Genomic DNA, 26,790 nt, shown 5'->3' with positions numbered 1-26,790 from the left:
TACAAGCTCATAGATCGGCACTGAGAGCAGCTTGAGCCATTCATTACTAAACTACAACATGAAGAGACCACGCTGAAGAATTGATTGATTGATTATACTTGCATATTGTTTTTATTAACGTTTTTCAGTTTTGTAGTCAGTGTGTGTAGTGTTGTTGTTAACTTGTTTCCCCCGAGGTAAACTGGGAACGCCACTGTTCCATGAGCTGCTGCAGTGCTGCTGTTCAGCCACAGAAAAGAACGCCGCTCTGGTTTTGGGCTCCATGATTGGTCAAGTTCAAGGATTCTGCTATCGACTTTCATGGTCTTTTATAGGAATACGTGAAGCCTGGCTTTATCATCCTGGCTCGACACAGCCTGGCTTGACAAGGTCTAGCTCGACAAAGTCGCTCCTTTTCAGCCTGGCTTGGCGTTCATGGAACGGAATAAACCAGGGGCCTGTTCCTCAAAAGGTGAATTAGAGCTAAAGCCTGGCTTTACCACCTATCCTGCTGCTGTTCGGCCACAGAGAAAAACGCTGCTCGAGTTTTGTTCCCCGCTGCCACATGATTGGTCAAGTTCAAGGAATCTGCGCTCGAGTTCATGGTCTTTTATAGAAATACGTCGCCGGCGAATCGCCGCCCATTCAGCCTGGCTTCATTATCCTGGCTGGACACAGCCTGGCTTGACATAGCCTAGCTCGACAAAGTCGCTCCTTTTCAGCCTGGCTTGGCGTTCGAGGAACGGAATAAACGAGGCTTTTCGGACCCGACTTTGTCAAGCCTGGATTTGGCTTAAGGCCAGGCTTATTTAATTCACCTTTCGAGGAACAGGCCCCAGGCTGTACGGACCAGACTTTGTCAAACTTGGATTTGACTTAAATCCAGGCTTATTTAATTCTCCTTTCGTGTAATAGGCCCCCGGTAGCTTATTGAGGGCCAGCAAAGTAAAAAATTAATAAAACTGACATGGTGGAAAACTAGATAGGTGGAAATAGGTGTGGCTTATTTGGGGGTTACAATCCTAGGAATCCAAGGGATTTTTTTTTTTATTATATGACCTACAGTTGAAGAGCTATAGGGCAAAACATAAATCTGCCTGTTATAGCGCCACCATGAGGCCGATTTGGACAATGTAGGGTGGCATTTCTTCCTTGGCTTAGTGGGAATGTGCGTGCAAAGTCTCACAGTAATCGGATGCTGCGTTCATGATTTGAGGCATTTTGTTCATATGGGCTGTCTTAATCACATGACTATAGAGATTATGTGTACCGATTAATATGATGTTTGGACAGAATCTGTAGGAGTAATATATAGGAAAAAAAGTTTTTTTGCAAAGATTGGACTATAACAGTCCGATGTGAAAGAGGTTTTCCCTTGGCCTCCAGGGAGTATGCGTGCAAAGTTTCACGCAGATTGGTCCAATGGTGCCGGAGATTAGCTGTTCACAGACGGATGGACGGACACAGGGACGAAAGTCTCCGGCCTTCAGCCGTCCGGCCTGGCGGAGACAACAAGCGAGTTTAAAGCAACCCACTAAAAGGCGTTGACCAAACCAACAGTGAGGTCCTCTTTTCCCTCTTTAGTGACTCAACAACACTGATGTTAGCTTGCATTGATCAGTGTGGATGTTGTGTGGGAGAAGTAGGATAAACATGTGGGAGAAGGCATAACTGTGGATGTTAATTGTGATTCAGTGTATTCAGTGTATCTGTGATTCAGACAATTATCCCCCCCTCCCTACACACACACACACACACACACACACACACACACACACACACACACACACACACACACACACACACACACACACACACACACACACACACACACACACACACACACACACACACACACACACACACACACACACACACACACACACACACTAGATGTGGCATAGAGCTGAATCACAGGTGACACAAGCCCTATTTATTCATGACGTTAGAGTTATGTTGTGTGACGCTGGCTCAGCTGGATTAAATGCGTATTGTGTCTACCTTTTCTAGTCAGATTTTGTCGACTAGTTTCAGCATAACCTGTGACTGACTGAGAGTGCCATTTATTTATGATCACAAACAAATCTGATTATGTTGTGGATTTAAATGTTCTCAGTATGCATCCAACTGTTAACAGGCACATGGCTACTTTTGGAGTGATGGAGTGATGTTAAATGATTGAATAGATGCACTGATAGCTGCTCCCTTTCAACTACATAGATTTAATAAATGATCTAGCTTTTTTTCTGGGTGGGTTAGCCTTGATGTAGGGTGGCCGATTAGTGACTCAAAGGTTGCCAGCTGCATCTGGTGGCTAAAGGGTGTACGGGTGCTTAACAGTACCTACCAACTCCGCAAAAGTACCAGTGAGCAGGGCACTGAAACCCAGTGCTCTACACCTGAATCTCTGCTCTGACCTCTGCATACAGTAGGTGTAGGTAACTATGTACAGTATGTTTATACAGTACAGGAGTGAATTTTGATTATCATGTGTTTTGAAAAATCTTGAGACATCTTTCTGAGACAGTGGTTCTCAAAGTAATGATTGATACTTAGGAACCAAATGGACCCTTACGGGTGTGTAACTCTGGGTAAACGTAACCACATGTTTTACACTCTCAGAGCTATTGGTGTTCCGTGGCCTAGCAAATACCAAATTAGGAATCCTTCAAATTGAAAAGTTTGAGACCCACTGTTCTAAGATACAGTATCTCCCTGGTAATGGTACCAACTGAGAAAGAAAGATAGATAATAGCCTGCTTTCCTGTGGATCAGAGCAGTGATCAGTGCAGGAGTGAAAGTAGACTTTACTGTATTAAACTGGCTGTGTTAGCAATTACAATTTTCAGCTAAGCTGATACTGCTGATGCAGTCACCTGAGCTCATAATCCAAAACCTGACCATGATGTTCCAAAACGAATGACAAAGGGAAACTCAGGGTTTGTTTACCATTTATGTAAAACTAGGCATTGAATACAAATGTATATTTTACAAACAACTTCTATTCAGTTTCCACAGTTTCTTGCATTTAATAATTCCCCGGAGATAGGCCTCTGTGTGAAACAAGGCTACTTTTAGGTGGTAATAAACTTTGACATTTAGTTACAAAAAAGGGAATTGGGGGAGGGAAGTATGTGAGACAGACGGGGAAACGCTAGGCATGTTTTTCCTCAAAGGCTTTCAGCTATTTGGTCCAGGTTCAGATTCAGGAAGTGAAAATCTAGATGGCAGCTTGTGTGCTTTCACATGTGTGCGCGCACGACTGTGTCCTCGTGCATGCGTATAGGAATTTAGCATGGCAAAGGGAGGTGTGTGTATGGATTCACTAATGGCTTGCTGTCATGTCTGTGTAGGAACTCAGTATGGCAAAGATTTGCTCTGTGATGTGTGTGATGTGCATGTCGCACACATCACAGTGTGCGCGTGCGTGTGTGTGTGTGTGTATTATGAACAGCGCTGAAATATGAGATGCATGAAAGGGGGATGCAGCAGACACAAAAGGGAAGAGGAAAACTATTAGGAAATCAAACAGGATAGAATGTCTACATTTCAACCCACATTTTTCCATTTGCGAGCCACAGATGAAAAATGGATGTTTGGCTTCTATTAAAACACCACATTTACTGCAGTAAAGTGCTGAAAAGAAATCAATGTGGTCCATCCACAAAAACTACTTATAAACAAGAGGAGGAGTGTTGAAACCAACTGCTAGAAATATACACTGTTTGTACGGTACGAAAAGAAATATCACAGAAAGCAGCAGCGTATGAGGAAATGGAATGATTACAGGCTTCATAATTACAATACACAAGAATTCAGCCTTGCCATTTAAGGCTTATATACATACATACATACATACATACATACATACATACATACATACATACATACATACATACATACATGATACATACATACATACATACATACATACATACATACATACATACATACATACATACATACATACATACATACATACATACATACATACATACATACATACATACATACATACATACATACATACATACATACATACATATTGTTTGTATTACGACTTGTGATATGCTAGGTTTTGGACTCTGAAATAAGATATCTACAAATGGTAGCCAAGGACTATAACGGGGAATAAGCTGCAGTCTTGTGAGTTTGGCAAGAAAACACATAAGTCCTTGATCAAGCAATATTTTGATGATTAGTCTGGAAAAACTGTTTTAAGCCAATGGAAAAATGTAATGATTGAGAAAACAGCACAATACTGATTAACCTTCATAAGCATTTGGTCAACTATAATAAAGGAGAGATACCAATTCACAATAACTCACTCAAAAGTAATTGTTTCTGAACATGAAAGAAAACATTCTGTCGAGTCACAGATGTGTTGAACCTCGAGCTACTGAGACTGACTGGGTAGATTTCTTAAATATTTACTTGAGCTTTATTTTTTATTTTATATTATTTTAGATCTCTGATCTGAACCAGCAAATCGACAGTCTACACAGTAAAATCCTTAAATCTGTGTCAGTTTAGCTTAGAGAAGAGTACAAATAGAACCAAATCCATTTGGTTCCATTTGTAAGTTAAATTGACACTGAGGATTTTGCAGCGTTCCCCTTCACAATCCCACTTGAGGTCTTCCTCATTTGGTCTTTCATCAATCATCTCCTTACTTGGCTATGAAGAAATAAAATAAACAATCCGTAATTCAAACTAAAACACCACAGGGCAAACATAAACGATGTGATGTTCCCCATTATATAGTGTTTTAACTTTCAGTTTATAAGTGTTACATCACTAGAATGAGGTTTCATGAATGCGCAAATTAAACTGATCTCTTATTTCCTCTTACTTTAATTCTGGTTCATAATAATGGTAAAGGCTGTAAAAACGTTCTTCTAATGCTCTCATATAATTGACATAATAACCAAATCACATGCAGTGCTTTTATTTCAGCACCACTTCAAAAGAGTGTGGGATTTTACCTCAGATTACAAAATGTGACATTCACTCTTGACATACTTGCGCCATTGGCTTTGGATCGGCAAATACCTCCCAAATACTAATCTATGAACAATTTGTAACGATAAGTTAATAATTTCCTGATGGTTTTCAAATAGCTTGTAAATTATAGCTATTGTGGTGCCAAAAACGTATCAAAGGCAGAAAAATAGAGAGATGCAAAAAGCAGACATTAGTCTTTTAAGCTCCAGGCTTGGTTTACTATAACCTGCTTTTTAAAAGTAAAGCCAAGTAGACTATACATCCAGAACCTTATATATAGAAAGGCCCTGATCCTAGAGATAATAATAATAATAGGTAGAAATTCACATCTATGTTGTTATTTATAAACTTTTGACATAAGAATGCTCCCAGTTCTACTTCAACTCCCACTTCCATGAGCACATAAATTATCTACATGTAAAAGAAGGGTGTGAGTGTGTGATTATTTTAGGTTGTTTATAGTGTGGAGATCTGACGCTCATTTATGTGCTCTCAATTTCCTGAGGCACTTTGCGATGGAACAGTGGGAGGGCATGCACAGCTTTGTTCAGTCATGGTCCTTCTAATAAATCAAGTATAAAAGCACAATGTAAAAAACGATCTTAAGATCAAGTTGACGATCCGTGTATGTTTTTATAAATTGCGGGCCCTCGTCTACCAAAGAGTATCCATCACATCTGTTCGCTTGGCCACCATCCAAAAGGGTCCACTATGGGTCCTGGGTTTGGCCACATTCAGTTCCTACTCCACAGTCTGTGTTGCATTCCAAAAAGGCAACCGCGGGTCCAGAGAACATTCCATCTGCAAACTCCACAAAGCAAGACTCCGTTTTATGTCTTTGAGGTCTTTGGGGAGAGACACTGACATGATGTGATGTCTGACAGAATGTTTTTTTTTTTACATCAGGCTTACAGGGACAGATCGATGTACTCATGATGTGCTCTTTAAAAACTGTCATCTGGCTTTACAACGTCGCACTCAAAATGCGCACAAGTAGTTTCAAACTCCCCTCCTCACAGGTCTGTGCTCATGAAATCTGCACCCTACACATCCCAGCGGACGGGCTCACTTGGCGTCACCCTTCTGTTGACCTTCAGTTGACTTTAAAGATGCTGAAGACGTGTGGCGAAGCGGAAGAGGTTCCCACGGCGTGGAGCCTGAAGTGATGCCCCGTGATGGCCTGCAGCTCTGCCCCTCGGTCCAGGCGCAGGAGGCCGGACACCTGGCACGGCTTGAGGAAGTGGAAGGGGTGAGGCCCCGCGGCGGGCGTGGTGCCGTAGCCCTCCATACACTGGAGCTTCTGGGTCTTGTGCCCTCTAGCCACCACGTCCAGCTTGACGTACTGAGACTCCTGCTCGTTGAACAGAACCTGAGGGCAGGTAGAGTAAGAAATTCAATATACTACTGCCAAAAAATGAAAGGTTCAAGATTCAAAGTGGGTTCTGGGGGCCCTCAGGACTCAGGAGTCCTTGAGGGGATTCCAGGGGGGCCCCAACCAAATAAATAGTACAACAGATATTTTGATATTGCTACAATGAATCTATTTCTCATGTACAATTATGAAATTTAGACGATTCCGATCTGAGCCAAGTCTCCTGCAGGTGGTGTGTCTGAAGCCTGTCCTGGACAGGAGTCTCCGAACGTAAAAACAGAAGAGACAATTTAATTTAAACCAAAACATTTTGTTTTCATACCGGGATAGAATCATTTGAAATGGGGGTCCATGGTCTAATGAAAGTCAATGACATGAATCAGTTTGAAAACCCATCACTGATTTAGTCAATTGTCCATTTCAATAATGAACGCAAACCAAATTCAGAAAACACTACAAAAGTCAGATGAGGATAAGTTAATAGTTAAAGAAAGGTATGGAAAAGCGACGGAGGAAAGAATATATCAGTGGAGAATTAGAGAAACAGAACGGGTCATAGCTGGTCAAGTATGACAGCATCTCCCATCGCTGTTGTAGTCCTTCAATAATATATTGACTACATTTTTCCAGGGAATCACCTGGCAGTAGAGGAAGTATACCCCAGCTCTCTCCACTGTGAAGGTGCCTAGGTCTCGGTTGTACCTCACTGCTTTGCTCATATTCAACGTCTCCTCTTCCCAGCCCTTTATCACACCGCCGTCTCCCACTGTAACACACACAACACACACAAGGTATTACTTGGGCTGGGACCATGAGACACCAAAAAAAAATCACCACAGATCATCAGCAATCACCAAACATCATCATTATCCAGTTGTTAGGATCTTACCTGGCTGAGAGGACACTTTAGTAACTGAGAGAGAGAGAGACAGAGACAGAGAGGGAGAGAGAAAGAGAAAAGAGAGACAGGGGAAAGTCAATTAAGATTTTATTACTGCAACTGTATAGGGGTATATGACTGAAACCACTTCAGCAGATGCTACATAAGGAGGCTATAAGAGATCTGCCAGGGCACTTACTCTCAAAATGAGACGCCACTTTCCTGCCACTTCCACTCTTCCCTCGCACGCTCCCCCCTGACAAAAGCAGGGGAAAGAGAGAATACCACGTTAGAATGACAGACAGACAGAGAGAGGGAGGGAGGGAGGGAGAAAGAGCGAGGGAGAAAAACTTCTGCGGTTTTTCTGATCAGAAAAACAACAGCTGCATCTCTGTTTTAACATTGCAAATACGCTTTTGGGCATTTTTTTCTTCCACCTGAAGCGGTTTAACGCGCTTAGCAGATGGACAAGGATTTCCTTTCTCGTGCTTTTGATATATTTCTTTATACTTTTTTTTTTTTGTTAGTTTTTTTTTTTTCATTCAGCATGTGCAGGTTTTTTTCCCCTTTCTTCTCTTTTGGAGCTAATCTGAGAGCCAGCTGCTTCCAGTCATCTAGAAGATACAGAAATACAGAGAGATGGGGGGGGGGGCGTGGGGGGTGCAGGGAGAAATGTAGATGGAAGTGATGGAATAGGAGAGGGGAGAACAAGGGAGTGAGTAGAGATGGAGAGAGAGGAGTGAGTTGTGTGTTGGGGTTGAAGGGGAATAGAAAAAAGAAAAGAAAAGATGAACCACAAGAGTGATGGATAGGGAAAAAAAGTGAATGAGAGAACACTTAACTGCACAGTGAAAACAAGGGAAAAGGGGAGAGAAAGAGAATGCATAAAAGGATAGAATATGAGAAAGGGGGGGCGGTGGTGGAGAGAGGGAGAGAAAGAGAGAGGTCTTTGGCTGTTCTGTGACCCAAAAAGAGATCGAAGTCAGGCAAATGGAGTGAAGCAACAAGACATGGCCCCCATTCAAATAAATACAATAAATAAAATATGTTTCTTCAGGACTTCAACGAGTGGCCTCGTTATTAACCAACTGTTTGTTTTGGTTTTGTTATCTGACCTTGAGGGGGCGATTTCAAACAGAGATATGGCCACAACACTGTATGCATGGATGGACTGTGGAGTACATGCACTGCTACGTCTCAAAGACGGAGCAGCAAATGCAGGGGGAGGCCCCCTCATACTGGAATATTGAGCCCCTGCTAAAATAACTCACAGGTGGGTGACCCTGGAGATTTAGGATTTTGCTATGGCTGAACATTATGCCTTCGAGCAACAGTGATTTTCCGGCTAAAGCTGTCAGTCAAAATAAAGGGAATTACTCTGTGTCCTGCAGAAATGTGGCAAAACTCCACGAATTGTGAAAAACTATTTGACTTTTCCGTTCACGTTTGAGCATTTTTTTTAACACTGTAACATTGTGTTTTGCAAGACAATGTAAGCTGTCAAGTATGGTAAAACTAAATATATGTGCAGTTTCTTGCACCAGATACTAGATCCTACATGAATGCATCCTTTTGTCAATATGTATACCACATTTATTTCTTGACTAAGATTCTACATGATCTTTACTGACAAGCTATGGAGAATACAAAGTCCAGCAATTCACCAGCGGTGACGCAAGTGGGGCCCATAAATACTCCAATGATAGGTCATCAAATATCACCACTTTCACAACAAATCATAGCTGTGTCAGCCACGTCCAGGAGAAGAAAATCACTTTTATTCCCTAAAGCGTGCAACAAGGCCTTACTCCTTGTGCCAGCTGGTTTTCTGGGTTTGAGGCCATCCGGGCAGACCTGTAATTTCTGAAACAGTCATCCAGCCTACTTTTTCCTGTGTCAACTTTTAGCAGCGGGTAGTGCCCGCAGCCAGCTAGACCTGACCAAAGTGCCATGTGGGCCAAGTATGGCCAAGGTTTGTGTTAAACGGGCTTCCCGAAAAAACAACATGGTCCAATTTGTAAGTATATCGTGTCTGTTGTGACAGGGGTGATGATTTGGGTGGGAAGAGCTAGATACTCTATAGGATACCAAAGTAAATGTGGACTCAGTTGACTTTTTCTTGCCTGTGTGCATTAAGATATTTGACAACTGGAATCACATAGCACGTGGGCATATATGCAGTATATTTGCATGCAGACAGACAGACAGACACACAGACACGCACGCACGCACGCACGCACGCACGCACGCACGCACGCACGCACGCACGCACGCATAGACACACACACACACACACACACACACACACACACACACACACACACACACACACACACACACACACACACACACACACACACACACACACACGTACCATCTCTCTTCACTCTCTGCCCCACAAGCAACTCTCTCTTCTCCAGGATGAGCTGAACAATAGCCTTCCTCTGAGTATTCACCTAGGGAGAGAGACAGACAGGCAGCAGGCATATATATATAAGACTTGGGGCAACAAAACAAGCAAGGCACATTAAGGAGAAGAAAAAAAAAACTTCTACAAAAGCCCATCCAGTTTATTATTAGAATACTGCGCTGGCACAGAGCCCAAACGGACACAGACGGTTCCTTCCACACAAACAGCTGTCTTTTCCAGTGTCTGCCCCCCCAGTGCCATGCTATACTGTAGCTTTTTAGCAGTGGTTGCGACACCTAACGAATGTTTTTAGTGCTTTGCATTCTTCACATTTCTTAACTCCCCTGCTGTGGAAAAAAAAGGGGGGGGGGGAGCTGAATTTTGTCCAGCCAGCAAATATTTAAATCCTCAGCTAGGGGCCTCATTAACTACCTGGGGGCCCTATATGAAATAGGAAAATAAAGGTGGCTATGGATCGGATGTTTGGATATACTGTATAGCTACTGTGGAAATGGGGGGGGGGGGGGGGGCACTCTCCATACAGTCATTCACTGGCCCACTGGCTACCATCAGGAGTTGGGTAAAAGACTCTAATTGACAGGCCCCTTGGGGTGGACTCCAGCATCAACACTCCACATGTCCCATCCAGGGGTACATGAGAGAGAGAGAGAGTGTGTGTGTGTGTGTGTGTGTGTGTGTGTGTGTGTGTGTGTGTGTGTGTGTGTGTGTGTGTGTGTGTGTGTGTGTGTGTGTGTGTGTGTGTGTGTGTGTGTGTGTGTGTGTGTGTGTGTGGTGGGGGGGGGGGGGTCATGCGAGACAAAAGAAAGACATTTTTGTGCATACGTGCTTCTGAACATGACACACAGGCGAACATGACTTTTAACTGCCACGTAACTGGGTGACACAGTCACATGTCATGATCTCAATGCCAGTGCATCTTCGATTTCAAAACAATGCACATTTGACAGCATAAGCATTTCCATCCTGTGACTGCTGTTTCCTTTCAGAGGGGGTACTGCAAGTCATTTGCTTCATGATGCAATCTCATGCATGTGCATAGTATTTACAAGCAATTTGTAGGTAAGATGCATGCAAGTGTAAAACCAAATAGGACTACAGAGCCTGTGTGTTTACTTTATAATAATAGTCAAAAGACACAACTTGCAATTTACAAATGAGAGGGGGCTGGTGGCACATGTTCTAAATCACTTAAAATCACTTGAGACTTGCCGCAATAGGTTACTCTATGTTTTACCCTCAAAGCCTCAGTGCACTCAGTTGGCTATAAAGGCAAAGAAGTTAAGGGTTTCCAGTAAATTGGTCTATAATTGGAGCACAACTGGCAGCAAAACAATTCAATTGGGAGGTGGGGATGGGGGGGGGGGGTACTGGATGCAAAAAAATAAGCAATAACTCCACCACTGCTTGGCCACACTTTTTTGGTAAAGCAATAAAAGAACCAAGGTTCGGCCCACATATTACCAGCTACTAAGTGGTACAGTCAGTGCAAAGGCAAAGAATGCACAAGGGGGTGAAAAGGAGGAGGGGGCTGGGGTGGTGAAGTGGCTTCACATTTTTCCATGCCCCCCCCGCGGAGATTCCCGTAACCGCAGCCACAAAGAAATTGCATAACAAACTAGTTCCAGTATTTAACTAACTTGCCAGGAGTAAATAAATAACATTGTTGATATTGACGTTAAGGAATGCATGCTATGCGAAACGGGACAGAGTTGTACTTGTATCATCGCGTTTTAATTAAATGCCCCATACATTACGAACCTGCTCCAGTCGATCCTGCAGGATCCTGAAGGACTGGGACAGGTCCCGCGTCTGTCGCCAGGTCCACGCCGTGAACAGCGCGCTGCAGGCGGCCAGCGACAGGGCCACCAGGGCCAGGAAAGCCCAGACCACCCGGACCTTGCGCACTGATCGCGATCTCTTCTGCAGAATTCGTTGCATAGTTCGTGCATCAGACACTTGGCTGCACTGGCTGCTATTGACCGTGGCAGACCATCCGACGTTTGTTCGTGCAGTCAGACACTGCACTGGCTGCTATTGACCGTGCACAGTCAGACCATCCGAAGTTGTTTCCACTTCTTCAGCTCCATTCCATCAACAATGCATGCGATCCCACCAGATTTAATTGTGCCCAAATGTCCATCATCTCGGTGGGGACAACACGCATGTGGATGGATTATACCGCTCAGAGCAAGTCACGTCAAATAGGCTAAAAATAGCTGTTTCCCCCCCAGTATTGTAACTGCATTTTGTCCTGTTATTTTTGATTGTAATGTTGATATTTTGTCATAAAAATGATACAAAATAAAAAGTCACGTCAAATAAGAGGCAGACAATTTCTGTTGGCATGAAAGACCAGATCGTTTCAAAAAATACCTCCCGTACCTCCAGATGTGCACGGTTCAAAGCCACCATAGTCCGCCGGCTGCCTCGACACTACAGCAGACCGTCTTCTCTTCTCACTAAGTGTAAGTGGATTTTTCACGATGCAACTGATCGCTCACAGCAACTGTTGCATCCGATCCTTGTGATTCGTTGACTCAGCTTTCTCTGTCTTCCCTTTTATCCGCTTGATAGGGTCACTCACTCTATTAAGGACAGAGTGGTGGTGGCCGCATCTGACAACCTCACTGTGCCATCAATTAACTCCAACCTGGGATCCCGGTGTCAGTGTGCGCCTGCTGCTGCAAAGAAAATCCAACGGGGTCAACCGACGCTAGAAAAGGCTCTGAGGAGAAGAGCCCACCACCACCGGACTTTTACGCGCAGCTTCAGTTCCCAGATCACTTTCATCAACTTGCAGGCAGCAGCTCTGAAAAGAAGACCCATTGACGTTTTGACCAGTTCAAAATGTGACCACGCGGTGGCGGTAGTGTACTAGGGAAGAAGTAAAACATTCCTCAAAAGTGTACTCAAGTACAGTGAGTAGGCTACTTGAGTAAATGTATTTAGTTACTTTACACCACTGCATACCACCCACTGCACGTCTGTATTCACTGACTCCAGCACAAATAACATACATGAGATTAGTGTGGTTTTGATTAATTCATTAAAGATTTGACATTGCTAGTTACTTTTAAGTTAAGGCATGAGTTTAGTTTTTACATTTTAGTTCAGGTTAGGTATCATGTTAACGTTTTTTAGGCATGGGTTTTTTGAGTGGTTTAGTTAATTAATCTTTGTTAATGTTAGACACGGTTATGGGTAAGTTTAGGCATTGGGTTGGTTTGGTGTGGGAATGTGGTTTAATTAATAAATTTTCCTTAAGGTGAGGAACATCTGTTAAGTTTAGGCATGGTTTTGGTGCGGTTACGGTTTTGGACCACAGGAGGGCGTTCTCCAATCTACAGAGTACCGACCTAAGGTTGAATGTCCACTGCCTAGAAAATGATGTCTAATAATGGATAAAAGCTATACTTTTTATAGTTAAGTTAGGCCTTTATTGGTTACCTACATAAGATTATAGCCTACTTATTATTTCATGACAAAACTACTGACATGATGAGGTATATTAGCTGTGCAGTCACTGTTGTCAGAGAAGATACACAAATACAATGTCAAATAGTACATTTTATTTGAATGTAGGCCTAAAGGCTTTACAAGCTTTGTTCTTCAACAATTCAATGTCAACTGAACACAACTTTAGAATTCAGAGTGCAACAAATTGTCAGTTTTCAACAATGGGTGACAGCAACAAAGTAAAAAAATAAATACATTTTTAAATCCAATGAAGTCTTAAGTGCCTTGTAGATGGCAGCTTAACACATAGGCTACCCTTGTTTTGGCACCTGTAATGTAACCTGACACAAAGCATTAAAAAGCATATTATTGTGTGACAGAGTGATCTAATCATGGCAGGCTACTAAGATTTAGCAGCACACCCTGATTAAGGCAAGGTGGGCTACTATTGTGGGTTACATCAAATGATTACTTTGGTAAAAAATGGAGAAAAAACAAAAACAAGGAAAAAACTATCTCACCATTATTTTTTATCTATTTTGGCAAACTTTATCTAGGCCTACAATTGTAAATGGTGTATTGCCCAATATTGACTGATAACAGTTTCACAATGGACAGTGTTTGTGCTCAATACAACATTATCACTCTCTAGTCTAAGAAAGGCTACTACTGACAGTAAACACTGGTGTGGACACAGACATTAACATGGACAAACAGTACTTCCTAATTTGATCTAGTATAAACTTCATAATAGGTAGTTGTTGTTGGGTTGCTCTCAAATAAAATTTTGCTTAAAGGACTTAATGTACAGTACTTTGGTGAGAGGGACAATTCACTATATTCACAAGATTTGGATTATCCTTTTCTTCAGGATACTTTATTTGAGAGCTAATTTCTTGATTTATATACTTATAGGGCTGGCATTGTATGAGGACATTTTTTAGTGTAGACCATATGAAAATGCCTACGCATTCTGTTGGGGCCTACTTTACTGCTGAGGCAGGGACTTTGTTATCATGTGATGAAATGGTGTTCAAAGTTTCTCCAAGGGTCTCTATAGATGTCATGTAACCAACTACTGCAATTGCTCGTCTTCCATGAACCATTTGAAAATATTGCACAACCCATGAACTGAAACAATATACGTTACAGTAGATAGATACATACATACAATAAACAATGAACACATATTTCAAATAAATATGCATCAGGTGTCAACTATAAGGTTCCTTTAAATTCCTTAGGGACACTATGATGGTTTTGATGTGCATTTAAGGTGTTGTTTCTGTATATCATAATCTACAGACATAACAATATCTATGATACAATCGATGTTGACAGAGAAAATTCCCCTTTCTGTCCGTTTCACCTTTCTCTGTGTTTCTACAATTCCCATGATGCATTTCAGGGACACACATCATCCTGTCACGACTATACAATCTATGGCCACATTACATCAACCTGATTCATATTTTCTGGATCAATTTTGCCATAAACACAGTGAACAAGAATAATGTAAAAACTACAGAGTAGCAGCCAAAAACATGAAGTAAGGGGTTGTAGTTTTCACTTTCACAGATTTTACCACAGTGGTGTTCAGCAGCGTTTCAGACAGAAGACTGCTCAGTTTCATGGCTGCTAATGTATCATTAAACCTACAACAATTATTAAGAAATTATGTTGAAAATCGTGATAGTGTCCCTTTAAAGGAACAGTAAATATATCAGTCTAAATATATAAATTACAAAACAAATCAAACCAACACAACTTTCTAATCCAGCGTCAGCGACACTGAATGACATTGCCCAGAAAAGAGATACAATTAGTCTTTAAATGATTATGGGACACACCCCAGGTTTGGATTACAGTGTTTAACTACTGTAAGGTACTTATTTTAGTCTATTATATTAGACATGTTGTCCTTACAAACTGTATTTCAGCATGAGACACGGTAATATTTGGGGTTTCATGTTCTGGATTCCAGTCTCATAAATAAATATGTTTTCATGTGGTGGCCTTCAATACCAGAAACAAAATAAAACCTGTTTGCCTTCCCAGCCTGTTGTTTACACTGTACTACACTATGATAACATACACAATGAAAATTATATAAACTGAGATTACATCACACCATGTTTAACAGTTTCCTCCTGATGTGGGGATGGGTGACTGATGATATGGTCATAGTCTGTTGTATGACACTAAAGGGTATATACTCAGTGCCTAAATAAAGCTCAATTTGGGGTCCGGGGACCCCCAGGCGTCCTTGAGGGGGTTCCAGGGGGTCTCCTTGCCAAATGATGAGTAGCTAATGTCATTTTAATTTAATCATTACAATACAAAAAGTGACTATTCTAACGATATGTTTCAGTATACTATCTATGTATAATGTACAATTAAGAATGTTTAGACAATTTCATTAAAAACAAAACAAGTCAAACACATCAACATACTGCATTCATTCATTGTATTTCATATCAGGGTCCTAGGACGTAATCATTTGAATTCATGGTCCACGGCCTAAAGTCAATTTGGAGGTCAGACATTGACCAACTTCTACTAATAGAGGATAACATTTCACAGGGGCCAAAACACAATACTAAATGGAAGTTTAGTAGCTTGGTACAAGTACAAGTTTTACTGCGCAATTATCAAACACTGTATTCTTTCCTCCAACTGATATTAATTAATAGTAATAAATAGAATAAGAACATTATTGATCCCCAAGGGGAAATTTGTCAAGTAAACCCAGCAGCAATGAAAAGAGATATAAATCAACATAAATCACAATTCAAATACATTTAAAAAAGAAAATAACTATGCCACCAATTTATCTGAAAATGGGTGTGGAACTGGATCAATGATAAAATATTAACAGCTGATACAGTTATCCTTAGAGCTGCATTGTGCAATATTTCAGACAGTCGTGAGGTCTTAAAACCTACAGTATTATACTTAGTTGACCGGTGTCCCCCAGAGGTCTATACTAGGTCCGCTACTATCTTCCCTCAACACCAAATTTCTTCACCGAAAATAGGCGATCTGCAAGTTCACAACGCATTTCATTGTGGCGCATTGTGAGCTTGTAGATCTGCACTTTTTACCGAATGTTCGCCCCCAGAATAGGGAAGCTAGTGTTCATTAACTTTACACTACACTCATACTATGGGGAATGTTTTTGTTGCAGTGGTGAACGGGCATTCATTTCCTATCTGGACTAGTGGTGACAGCAGAGTGAGCAATATGAGCCCCAGAGCGGAGAATAAGCGAGAATAGTCAAACCTGTTTCAATATTGTTGCTGTCGGGCAGAAACCTTTTTATATTCTTTCGTACATTAATGCCCTACTTCAGCATAAGAGTGTGGCACAAAAGTAGTGAAAATAGCAGATCTACGAGCTCACTGTGAGCTCGTAGATCGTCTATTTCTATTATGTTATTTTAAGAAAAGGAACGATTTTGGATATACAAGGTTTCCACCCGACAGCGACGATATTGATTTCCCCAGCGAACCCTTCTCTGACCTCAGTGTCTGCTGGCAGTCTATGACATGTCATGATGACTGCTCCATAATCAATCCCTGATGCAAATCACCAAATCACACTGGAATCATGAGGGAAATGTCAAACAATCTTAACGTTACTGTCGGGCAGAAACCTTATATCTCCATATCTAAACTTTGTATGTGTTTTTGTAAATGAATGCCCTACTTCTTCGTGCAAGCGGCGTTGGAGATGGATAGGCCATACTCTCCGTAAACCAGCCTCAAACACCACAAGACAGTCCCTCAAGTGGAACCCCCGAGGAAAAAGAAAGAGAGGTCGGCCACGAAACACCTGGCGCAGAGACTTGGAGGCAGATGCCAAGAAAATGGGCCACACTTGGGGACAGCTGGAGGTGTTGGCTCAGGACCGAGATGCTTGGAGACCTCTGGTAGACGGCCTAAGCCCCAGAAGGGGTAATAGGCGTAAGTAAGTAAGTTCTTCGTGCAACAATGTCGCAGAAAATGAGCAAAAATAGCCAATCTATCTACTATTTTTGAAAAGAATTGAAAGTAAAAGTTAAAGTGGTTAAGTGTGTCTGTGGGTTTTATAATTATTGATAATTGAACCAATAAAAAGTATTAACAAGAGCTTGTGAGACAGGTTATTTTTCCCATTTCCTGAAAAGTAACGCTTTTGGACATACAAGGTTTCTACCCAACAAGATTAGAATAAGTTCGACTTCCAGCCTTATTGATATACAGTAAGGCTTGGTTGGTATTAATAGATTTATCTTCTGGCATGCAGCTGCTCTGAATTAGCATGTATGCTAAAACACTTAAGCAAAGCATCTCGAGTGTCCAATGTAATTGCGTCAAACTTAAACTTGCTGTCTTTATCAATTTTCTTTCTGTTCACGATTCATGTTGACCAACCAGCTGAGCAACACAGTTGTATTACAGAAATATGAGTTTGAACTGACTTTTGAATTGAGTTTTTGGGCCAATGGTAAACATAAACATCGGTGTCATTATCATTTAACACACGAAACCTGAGTTAATCATCCACGACACTTTTGAGCAGCAGCTCCAAAACAGTGAAATAATGTGGCATAGTATGTCTCTAGCATAATGCCTATGAAGGCTTCATTGAGATGCTACTAACCAATTTGTGCACGTGTTGGCCATCTATCTTGCTGTTTTCCACTCCTTGTCAAAATCCGATCCAACTTTGAGCTCCTCTCCCCTACGCGTGTCCCTGGTTTTTAAAATCTGCTCTCCCCTTCGGCTACCAATGCATCCCTCCGACTGTATTATGGCAGTTTTTCCTGAGCAAGATTACTTCCAGTTGTGTTTTGGCTGAACAGCCGTTATAACAATGCCTGCCCTTGCAAAGGACACAGTAAGTAAATAATATAACAAATTGCTAGTATACATTGAACCTACCCTTCTCTTCAGTTGGCGACGGCGTAATATTAAAAGTGCAACAGAAGGTAAGTTGTTTGTCTCCTTTTTTCTGCCATAGTCTGTTGGGTGATAATTTTGTAATAGACAAGGGACGGGGCAAAGCTGGCTTGTTTTGATATACAATTTTTTGTTAAGATCATTTCTATTATTTAGCATATAGAATAATGCAGTACAAAGCAGTGTGAGGTAAAAACAAGGAAGCTAATGACACCACTGAGTGCTTCTCTATCCCTGCATTGTGTAGGTTGACCTCTGTGTTTGTGATGGTCAAGAGGTCTCGGCCCCGGGGTTGGGTTAGGGTTGGGCCAAGTTCCCCAGAGCTTCTCCCTCACAGCGCATGCAGTGATAGCCCATTTCAGATGTCACATCGAAGCAGCCCTGGCTGAGGTAGAAATCCATTGATGGTTTGTTCCAGTCAAGCACCGTGAAGTTGAGCTGGTTGCACCCTGCGGCCATTCCCAGCTGCACAACAGTTGGGTAAAACAAAATACACATTGTCAAGACATGGGAGGGGAAATTACATAGAAACAAACAATAAGGCACACACATCCACTCACTAAAAAACAGGTGCTGGGCTGAGGTCAGAATCCAAAAAGAATAAAGTCTGCACACTGGGTCATAGCTTAAAAATGTATTGGTTCCTTTACACCATCATTGGAGAATGGAGACGAAACGTCAAGTCCAATGATGGTGTAAAGCAGGGGTGGGCAAGATTTATTTCCAGAGGTACACATTGTACAATTGAATTGAAACTTGAAACAAATAGTGCTGAATTATGTTAAAACTGCATGAATTTGGTAGATATGCCAGACTACTTTACAATAAGGTACTTATTTTCACAACAAGAATTTTCAGTTAAAAAATGTTGTAACTGAAAATTGTTCAGTTAAAACAATTTCTTTTTTTTCAGCTGTACTGTACTGTATCACTCTGGTGTACTCTGGCGTTACAATAAAAAGACTACTTAAATAAAACAATCCATGGCAATGCCGTATCAACTTTTAAATGAGCCTATAAATGTATACAGTATCTTATCTGATATGCACCACTCCATCGGTCATATTGCATTATGTTATAAATATCATGGTTGACTGTTTCACTGTTACATTATAAATACAAAACATTTGAGTACATACGGATGGAGGAATGCAGTTATAGTACTCAAGTGGTAAATATTAATTACTATTAATTGGAGTCAAGTTAAATAATTTGTTCTCAAAACCATTAACATGCGGCAGCCATTTAGAATGTAGATTTTTGTTGGGGGGGTCATTTTGTTTTTCTTTGAGGACTTGGCGTGGTCAAAGGCCAGGTCCCCGGGCCGTTGTTGCCCATGTGTGGTGTAAAGGAATCAATAAATGTTTAAGTTTTGGAGCATGAACCAGTGTGCAAACTTTATTCTTTTAGGGAAAATGACTTGGACATGAAAAGGATATTCAAGCACCAAAGGTGTGCTGGTTTATGGGAAGAGTGGGTGTGGATTTAGACAAACTGAATGAGGATCTGTGTATGTATTAGCCTATATGTCAATATGTTATAATGCACTTAGTTATGCTGTCTCTGTGAGAGTGTACAGTACATATTATGTGTTTGACTAAGCGTCTAATAACTCAGCATACTCCTCAGGTCTAACTGTTGTGTTTGTTTTTTCTTTTCTTTTAGATAATCTGTTGATTGCTGCTTCTCTATCAAAGTATATTTAATGTAAACACTATGTCCTGTTGTCAGAAAATATCCCTTGTGTTGTTGTTTCTTATTTTCTATTTCATTTAATGACTGCAATTCTAACCTGTTCTTTGTTTCTTTTGCCTACTATACCTTTAAAAAACGAAGCTTTAATGTACTGTACGTATTGTAATTATCACCAAGAGTGCCAAACACCTCAATAAAATAACTTACATAAAATGTATGTAGAGTGCACTGCACATATTGCTTTTTAAATTTGCAATACCAGTTTCTTCATTCACATGGAGAGCAAAAGCTTAAGGCAAATTACACATGCGCACACAGAATAGCAAAGACAAAGACACATGCTTTACTCACCTGTGCAACCTTGCTCATCAATGCTTTCCCCATACCTTTTCCTGGAAGATAATATTATTACAAGAGATGTTATTAACTTACTGTAAACAGATGTCCACCAATTGCTGTAAAAGTTAGAATTGTCTGAGTGGTTACATATAAATAACTACATTCTTTCATCATACCTACCATACATCTCATAAATCATTTAACCCTTGCTGGGCATGGCCTATTAGGTGAACATTCAGTGAAAATAGCCTATCTACAAGCTCACAATGTGTCACTATGTGACACGTTGTGAGCTTAGTAGTAGTAGATAGGCTATCTTCAGTGAAGAGATTTCGCATAGAGGGAGAAAAGGTGCATTTTCTCTTGTCTGTCTTTGAGAGGATCATTGCAAACAGGTGATGGTTACTGTACCTCTGAATTCAGGCATCACGTACAAGTCCTCCATATAGACAGCCCTGCCCTTCCATGAGCTGTAGGTATAGAAATAAAGTGCGTAGCCTACCTTGGTATGACCTGAAAGCAGACAGACACAAATATGAATCCACTGTCCAGGGAAACATTGAGGTTGACATTCATACATTATGCAGCCAAATCAGCTTTTTCTTTCCTGCATGCCAGTGCTAGGTTCTTGTAAATTAATTAAAAGTAGGCATTCACACTGTCCAACATTTCAGCATGATAGATCTTATGGCTATGAGGTGGCCATTTTAAAGAACATTATTGTTTTTCTATTGCAACGTTCAAAGCTGTATCTATACTTGATTATTATAAATTAGGGCTGCAACTAACTATTATTTTCTATGCATATAATTTGGACTGTAAAATGATGGTAAATAAGGTACTTAAGTATCAAATGATGCTACATTCTCCACTATAGAAATCCCTGCTGCATGGGAATCTTCAGTCTGTGACTTGCATGTGTCACATTCCATTCTTCATTGTAACTAACAATTTCTTCTGAAATGCCTATTGTTCTTTATTTAAATAAATACAAGCACAAATGGTTGCATATGTGACACACACACACACACACACACACACACACACACACACACACACACACACACACACACACACACACACACACACACACACACACACACACACACACACACAGAGTGCGTTGTAACTATGGAAAAATGGCTGTGTCATGGAAGAAAAAGTCAGTACAGGGCAGCAGGAGGAATGGTAATGTTCTCATTATTGTAGTCTCATGAAAATAGATGTGTCAACGTCGTTATGTAAGTGTTGTACAGAGAGAGAGAGAGGGGGGGGGGGGGCAGCTCAGCACTAGTGTGGTTAGGTAACAAACTGAGATATATGTGCCTGTGTTTCTACCATAACCCTATGGATCCTGCCCAAACTCATTTTGAGAAAATGTGGATTTTATGTAAAAAGAATGCCTTTTTTTGTACAATAAATCAATTACACACTTAAACCCTATATGCTTCATTGACGGGGGTCAATGAAGTCTTCGTTGAAAATAGCCGATCTACAAGCTCACAACGAGTTGCAAAAGCTATTTTTGATAAATGTTTGCCTGTTTTCATAGAATATTCATCTATTATGAAATGCCCAGAATAGGGACACTAGGGTTCATATGGTTAATTTTCGCAATTCCTAAAGATTGTTGTTAACCAAATCAAAGGATAAATGTTCTTTCCCAAGCTTGCAAATGTGGGGAGAGATGATAGCGGACAACTGTAGAGATTGTCAAATAGCAATCACACATGCTTTATTTGTTTGTTATCTCCACCAGGCCGGACGGCGCGCTGAAGGCCGGAGATTATGTTTTTGTCCGTTTGTCCGTTGTTCCATCTGTCTGTGAACAGCTAATCTCAGGCACCACTGGACCTGAAACTTTGCACGCACACTCCCAGTATGCAAATAAAGAACCTCCACCCCAAATTTTTCAAATCGGCCTCACGGCGGTGCAATAACAGGCCGCTTCACATTTTGGCATAGAACTCTTGAACCGTAAGTGCAGGTACTGGGCCGGCCTGCGCCAGCCTCACACAGACAGGGTTTCTTGCGAGTCCTCTGACTCGCGTGCGTGTCGTAGGTAGGTACAGTAAAAATAATTATGACATGAGAACAGAGTGAGTAGTAGTCTTCCCTCACCATCTTTGGTCTTGTGCTGCTCCGGTACCTCTGCGATGATACCATGGAAGAAGGGGTTCTTGGAAAAGCCGTCCTGCTCCAAGTCTGAACACAAAGCAGGAATCAATGTTCTCAAAAAGGTCTCATTTTGGATGACAAGTGAAGTATTTACTATACACAAACAAAAATAAAATTAGAATATACAGTATGTTGTGTTGTAAAGACATAATTTTCTTAATATTTAACAGTGATAGTGGTATCTCCATTGTAATCAATAGATAATAAATATATTTTAAGGGTATTTAGTGATTTCTGTGAATGCATGCTCATGCAGTCCAAGTGGGACTTTAATTTCAATAATTTGATGTAATCACTATATCAGTGAATAATAATAAACCATAGCCAATTCTTTCAAGGGCATTTAATTTATTGTGAGTGTGTGCATGCTCAGCCAATAGCAGGCCTGTATTTATAATGTTCAGACTCTCATCATAGCACTGTGGTGTTTTGTCTCTATTTGGTCAAAGTTAATTAGCCTACAAGGCAGCTTTTGGATGCCAAGGACAATCATGGGTATATGAAAGTCAAACAACTTCAAACATGAGAAATGGAGCAGGTGGGTAAGCAGCATGTGCTAATACCAATACCAAAACGAAATGTCAGCAGATAGTTTTTTCATAAATCATTTAGTTCTGTACCTCTCTGTGTGACTTTTACTTGATCTGGGACTTTCTCGTATTCAGCCAATTCCTACAGGGAATGAAATGCATCAGACAAGAGAATTCCACCCAAACCAGTCACCCTTAAGAAAGCCACATTTAAACATACGGCAGTGACCTCGCATCACCAGTCTTTCCACCTCGGAGGAAATACGGCAGTGGTTCCCAAAAGTTGCAGCTCAAGACCCAAAAGAGAAATTAGACGTTTGCCCGGTACCCAAACTAGTGAAAATAGCAGATCTACAAGCTCACAGTGTGCTTGACCCAAATGTTAACTCGCACTTTGAAGTCTTTGTGCAATATATTAGTCGTATTTCTCAATATATATGTATTTTAATCCCGTCTGTGACCGAACGCCATTTTTCCCCCCTAGTTTACTTCCTGTTTACATTGAGTGTAATACCAGCTTTCACCGGATGCGCCCCGCCACTACCTCCCATTGAGGAATAGAGGGAACTGCCGACAGAATCCGACACAGACGGGATTAAAACACATATCTATTGAAAAATACGGACTAATACATTGCACAAAGACTCCGAAGCGCGAGTTAACATTTGGGGCAGCCGGTTAAGCACCTTATTTTTATTTTTTGGTACATGTACGGATAAGTACGGGCTTTACTGGTGAAAGGGCAGGACGCACTGGGGTAGCCCTAGAATGTCTGTGATCTTACATACATTTCAAGTATTCCAAATACACAGTCATAGATCTCTCTCGGTCCGCCACTGTGTAGTGCCCATCTGCGCGGCCATAAAAGTGCTCTAAACTCCGTCTGTACTCACCCAATAATTAATTCCTAAGAAGTGGAGTCATATTTTGTCCTCTAGTTTCATATCCATGTGAAAGTTCTGCCAGAAAACGTGTGTTTAGTCAAATATCTCCACTTATTCACGAGCTGCACACGGACGAGTTCTGTGCGACGCGAGGGGCCAGGAATGATTGCAGCACTGAATATACGTAACTTCCATAAGGACGCACAAATGTTTGGGACACACAATTGACAGGTGCTTGTGATTGGTGCGGGGTAATGAATCATCACCTGCCAATTGTGTGTCCCAAACATTTGTGCGTCCTTATGGAAGTTACGTATATTCAGTGCTGCAATCATTCCTGGCCCCTCGCGTCGCACAGAACTCGTCCGTGTGCAGCTCGTGAATAAGTGGAGATATTTGACTAAACACACGTTTTCTGGCAGAACTTTCACATGGATATGAAACTAGAGGACAAAATATGACTCCACTTCTTAGGAATTAATTATTGGGTGAGTACAGACGGAGTTTAGAGCACTTTTATGGCCGCGCAGATGGGCACTACACAGTGGCGGACCGAGAGAGATCTATGACTGTGTATTTGGAATACTTGAAATGTATGTAAGATCACAGACATTCTAGGGCTAGCACTGGGGGTGCTAGCCGAGACTATCGTAGATGTAAAAATGTAAAAATCGGTCAAATACATCTAATAGTCTTCATCCAAGGCTATGTCTGTTCCATTAAATAACAGGTTTCTTGTCAACCGCGTTAATCTAAGTGCGTTGTTTGACTGACGCGAGTCTATACTGTATTATGTTGTTGAGTCTATTTTTATTTATCAAAAACACGTGCGCAGCCGCCAAAGGGGGGGACACGCGCACGTGCCACTGCTCACCAAAATCATCCGTGCAATGTCTTTGCAATCTTCCAGGTTTGCGGCACGAATAGAAAAATCCATATTGTGCAAATGTTCAGGTACACACAGACAGTACCGTACGATGTGCCCACTTGTCTAACTGGTCTCACAAGAGGAAGAGGAGAGCAGAGATTACGCGAATTACATCATAACCCCCAAAACAGGATCGTTGATAACTTGACTAACAGCGCCCCCCGCGAAGAAAGTGGCGACCGTGGGAAATGGCCTGTATTTTAGGGCAGTGGTGGAAAGTAACTAAGTACATGTATGTACTCAACACTCAAGTACTGTGCTTAAGTATAATTTTGAGGTATTTGTACTTTACTTGAGTATTTGCCATTTCCAATACTTTTACTTCTTCTCCACTACATCTCAGAGGCAAATATTGTACTTTTACTCCACTACTAAGTTACTAGTTACTTTGTAGATTTGTTATTATTACAAAACACATACATTAACCACTTCGCCCTATATACAGTATACATTTCGGCCATTTGAAAATAGCAGATCTACAAGCTCACAATGTGCTGTGATGCATAGATCTGCTATTTTCAAAAGATTGTTATACATTAGAAAACTTGAAATGGGACATTCTGTATAATGAGTACTCTCTACTTTTGGTATTTAAAGTACATTTTGATACCAATACTTGTATACTTTTACTCAAGTAATTTAGTTCTGGACAGAGTAATTCTACATTGCAGTATTGATACTTTTACTTAAAGGAGGAGTTCACCCCCAAAAAAAAAATCGTATTTTCTATCAATTGCACACCCCATGAAGCCTTGAATATATTGATTTATTTTTGTTTTTGTGGCATTCCTAAGCCAATAATTTGATGACCGGGTGTGTATCCGGTAGGAGACACAAATAATCTACTTTGTGTCTCCTACCGGATACATTAGCCGGTAGGAGACAGGAATCAAATTATTAGCTTAGGAATGCCACAAAAACAAAAATAAATCCATGGATTCAAGGCTTCATGGGGTGTGCAATTGATAGAAAATAAGTCATTTTTTGGGTGAACTACTCCTTTAAGTAAACAAATTGAGTACTTTTTCCACCACTGTTTTAGGGCAATACAAATATTTTATATTTGAGCAAATTGAATCACTTCCTGATTTGTCATTTGCAACACACCAGCCATTTTTGGCAAACCACATTAAATCACTGCTTTCTCTTTCTTACTGTCATAATAAATCAGATTTTTTTTCTCCCAAATAATCAGTTCTATGTTTACTTGTGTCTTTAATAGTTCATTACAGTATGTGTATGTGTATGGCAGGCCTAGTTACTTATGTACATAACCTGAGAACACACAGTGCAAACTAAATCCAAGGCATACTGTAGGAGCATTCTGCAAAAACAGGTTTCCTGATCCTGAGTGATGGACATTGTTTGCATTTATGGAAAATCAATGAACCATGGCGTTTTTGTTTGGTTTGTTTGTTACTTGATCAAATTATTGCAAGTGTGTGTGTGTGTGTGTGTCTGTCTGTCTGTCTGTCTGTCTGTCTGTCTGTCTGTCTGTCTGTCTGTCTGTCTGTCTGTCTGTCTGTCTGCCTGTCTGTCTGTCTGCCTGTCTGTCTGCCTGCCTGCGTGTGAGAGTGAGAGTGAGAGAGAGAGCACGAGCTGGGGGAGAGGGTACATTTGTGTATTGATCAATTATGCACAATAATTGAAACAAAGAAGCAGAATTTTAGCCCAGTGGTTGTATTTCCTTAAAAGTGGTTGTGGTGACATGGCATGACCATGTGATGGGACTGTCAAATTCAGTGCCAGAAATAACCCATTAAAATGATGTCATGTATTTGCACAATTTCACAAAGGCATGAAACTCCCAACAGCAACATGCTTAAGCCGCAAGAACAGATAAAGCCCCTTTTCACTGTTGAGACAAGTAATTGATGGGACAGCACGATTGATCAAGGAATGAATGAATCAATCAATCAATCAAGTCTTTATTTACACCTCATACATTGTAAAAAGTTTAGCTCAATGCATTTGCATATAGACATGGTTAATGTGGAATTGTAAAACTAAAACTTAGAATGAGCATTGTTGTATATTTGGTGTGTTATTGACATTGAATAGAATTAATGAAATAGTTTACAAGTATTGTTGTGCATATAAATATGATTTTGCTGCGGAAACCATACCAAGCCAAGGAAGTTAACCCATAATGTTGCTTACCCTCAGTATAA

The 26,790-nt window shown here is 40.9% G+C and overlaps 2 protein-coding genes across 5 annotated transcripts; both read right to left on the bottom strand.

The window, feature by feature from the left end:
* Positions 1-2,934: 2,934 nt before the first annotated feature.
* tnfsf12 (TNF superfamily member 12) lies at positions 2,935-13,117 on the bottom strand. Of its 4 annotated transcripts, none has more exons than XM_080451852.1 (6): positions 11,416-13,115; positions 9,610-9,691; positions 7,435-7,491; positions 7,245-7,268; positions 6,994-7,121; positions 2,935-6,352 (listed from the first exon to the last, which is right to left on the bottom strand). In XM_080451852.1, the coding sequence occupies exons 1-6, from the start codon at positions 11,602-11,604 to the stop codon at positions 6,077-6,079; spliced, it is 756 nt and encodes a 251-aa protein (XP_080307978.1). In that variant the 5' UTR covers positions 11,605-13,115; the 3' UTR covers positions 2,935-6,076. The 4 variants fall into 4 exon arrangements, with proteins under 4 accessions (XP_080307978.1, XP_080307979.1, XP_080307980.1 ...); XM_080451853.1 differs by having other exon boundaries at positions 11,425-13,110; XM_080451854.1 differs by lacking the exon at positions 7,435-7,491 and having other exon boundaries at positions 11,416-13,117.
* A 103-nt stretch (positions 13,118-13,220) lies between these two features.
* On the bottom strand, positions 13,221-24,717 carry sat2a.1 (spermidine/spermine N1-acetyltransferase family member 2a, tandem duplicate 1). The gene is made up of 6 exons (XM_080451857.1): positions 24,566-24,717; positions 22,898-22,949; positions 22,221-22,304; positions 20,511-20,612; positions 20,112-20,152; positions 13,221-18,530 (listed from the first exon to the last, which is right to left on the bottom strand). The coding sequence occupies exons 1-6, from the start codon at positions 24,626-24,628 to the stop codon at positions 18,363-18,365; spliced, it is 510 nt and encodes a 169-aa protein (XP_080307983.1). The 5' UTR covers positions 24,629-24,717; the 3' UTR covers positions 13,221-18,362.
* Positions 24,718-26,790: the final 2,073 nt, after the last annotated feature.

This window comes from Gymnoscopelus braueri (genome assembly GCF_963280865.1).
Source record: "Gymnoscopelus braueri genome assembly, chromosome: 15".
NCBI classification, from domain to species: Eukaryota; Metazoa; Chordata; class Actinopteri; order Myctophiformes; family Myctophidae; genus Gymnoscopelus; species Gymnoscopelus braueri.
Note: the sequence above shows the minus strand (reverse complement) of the source record. Positions and strands in the feature narration are given on the sequence as shown.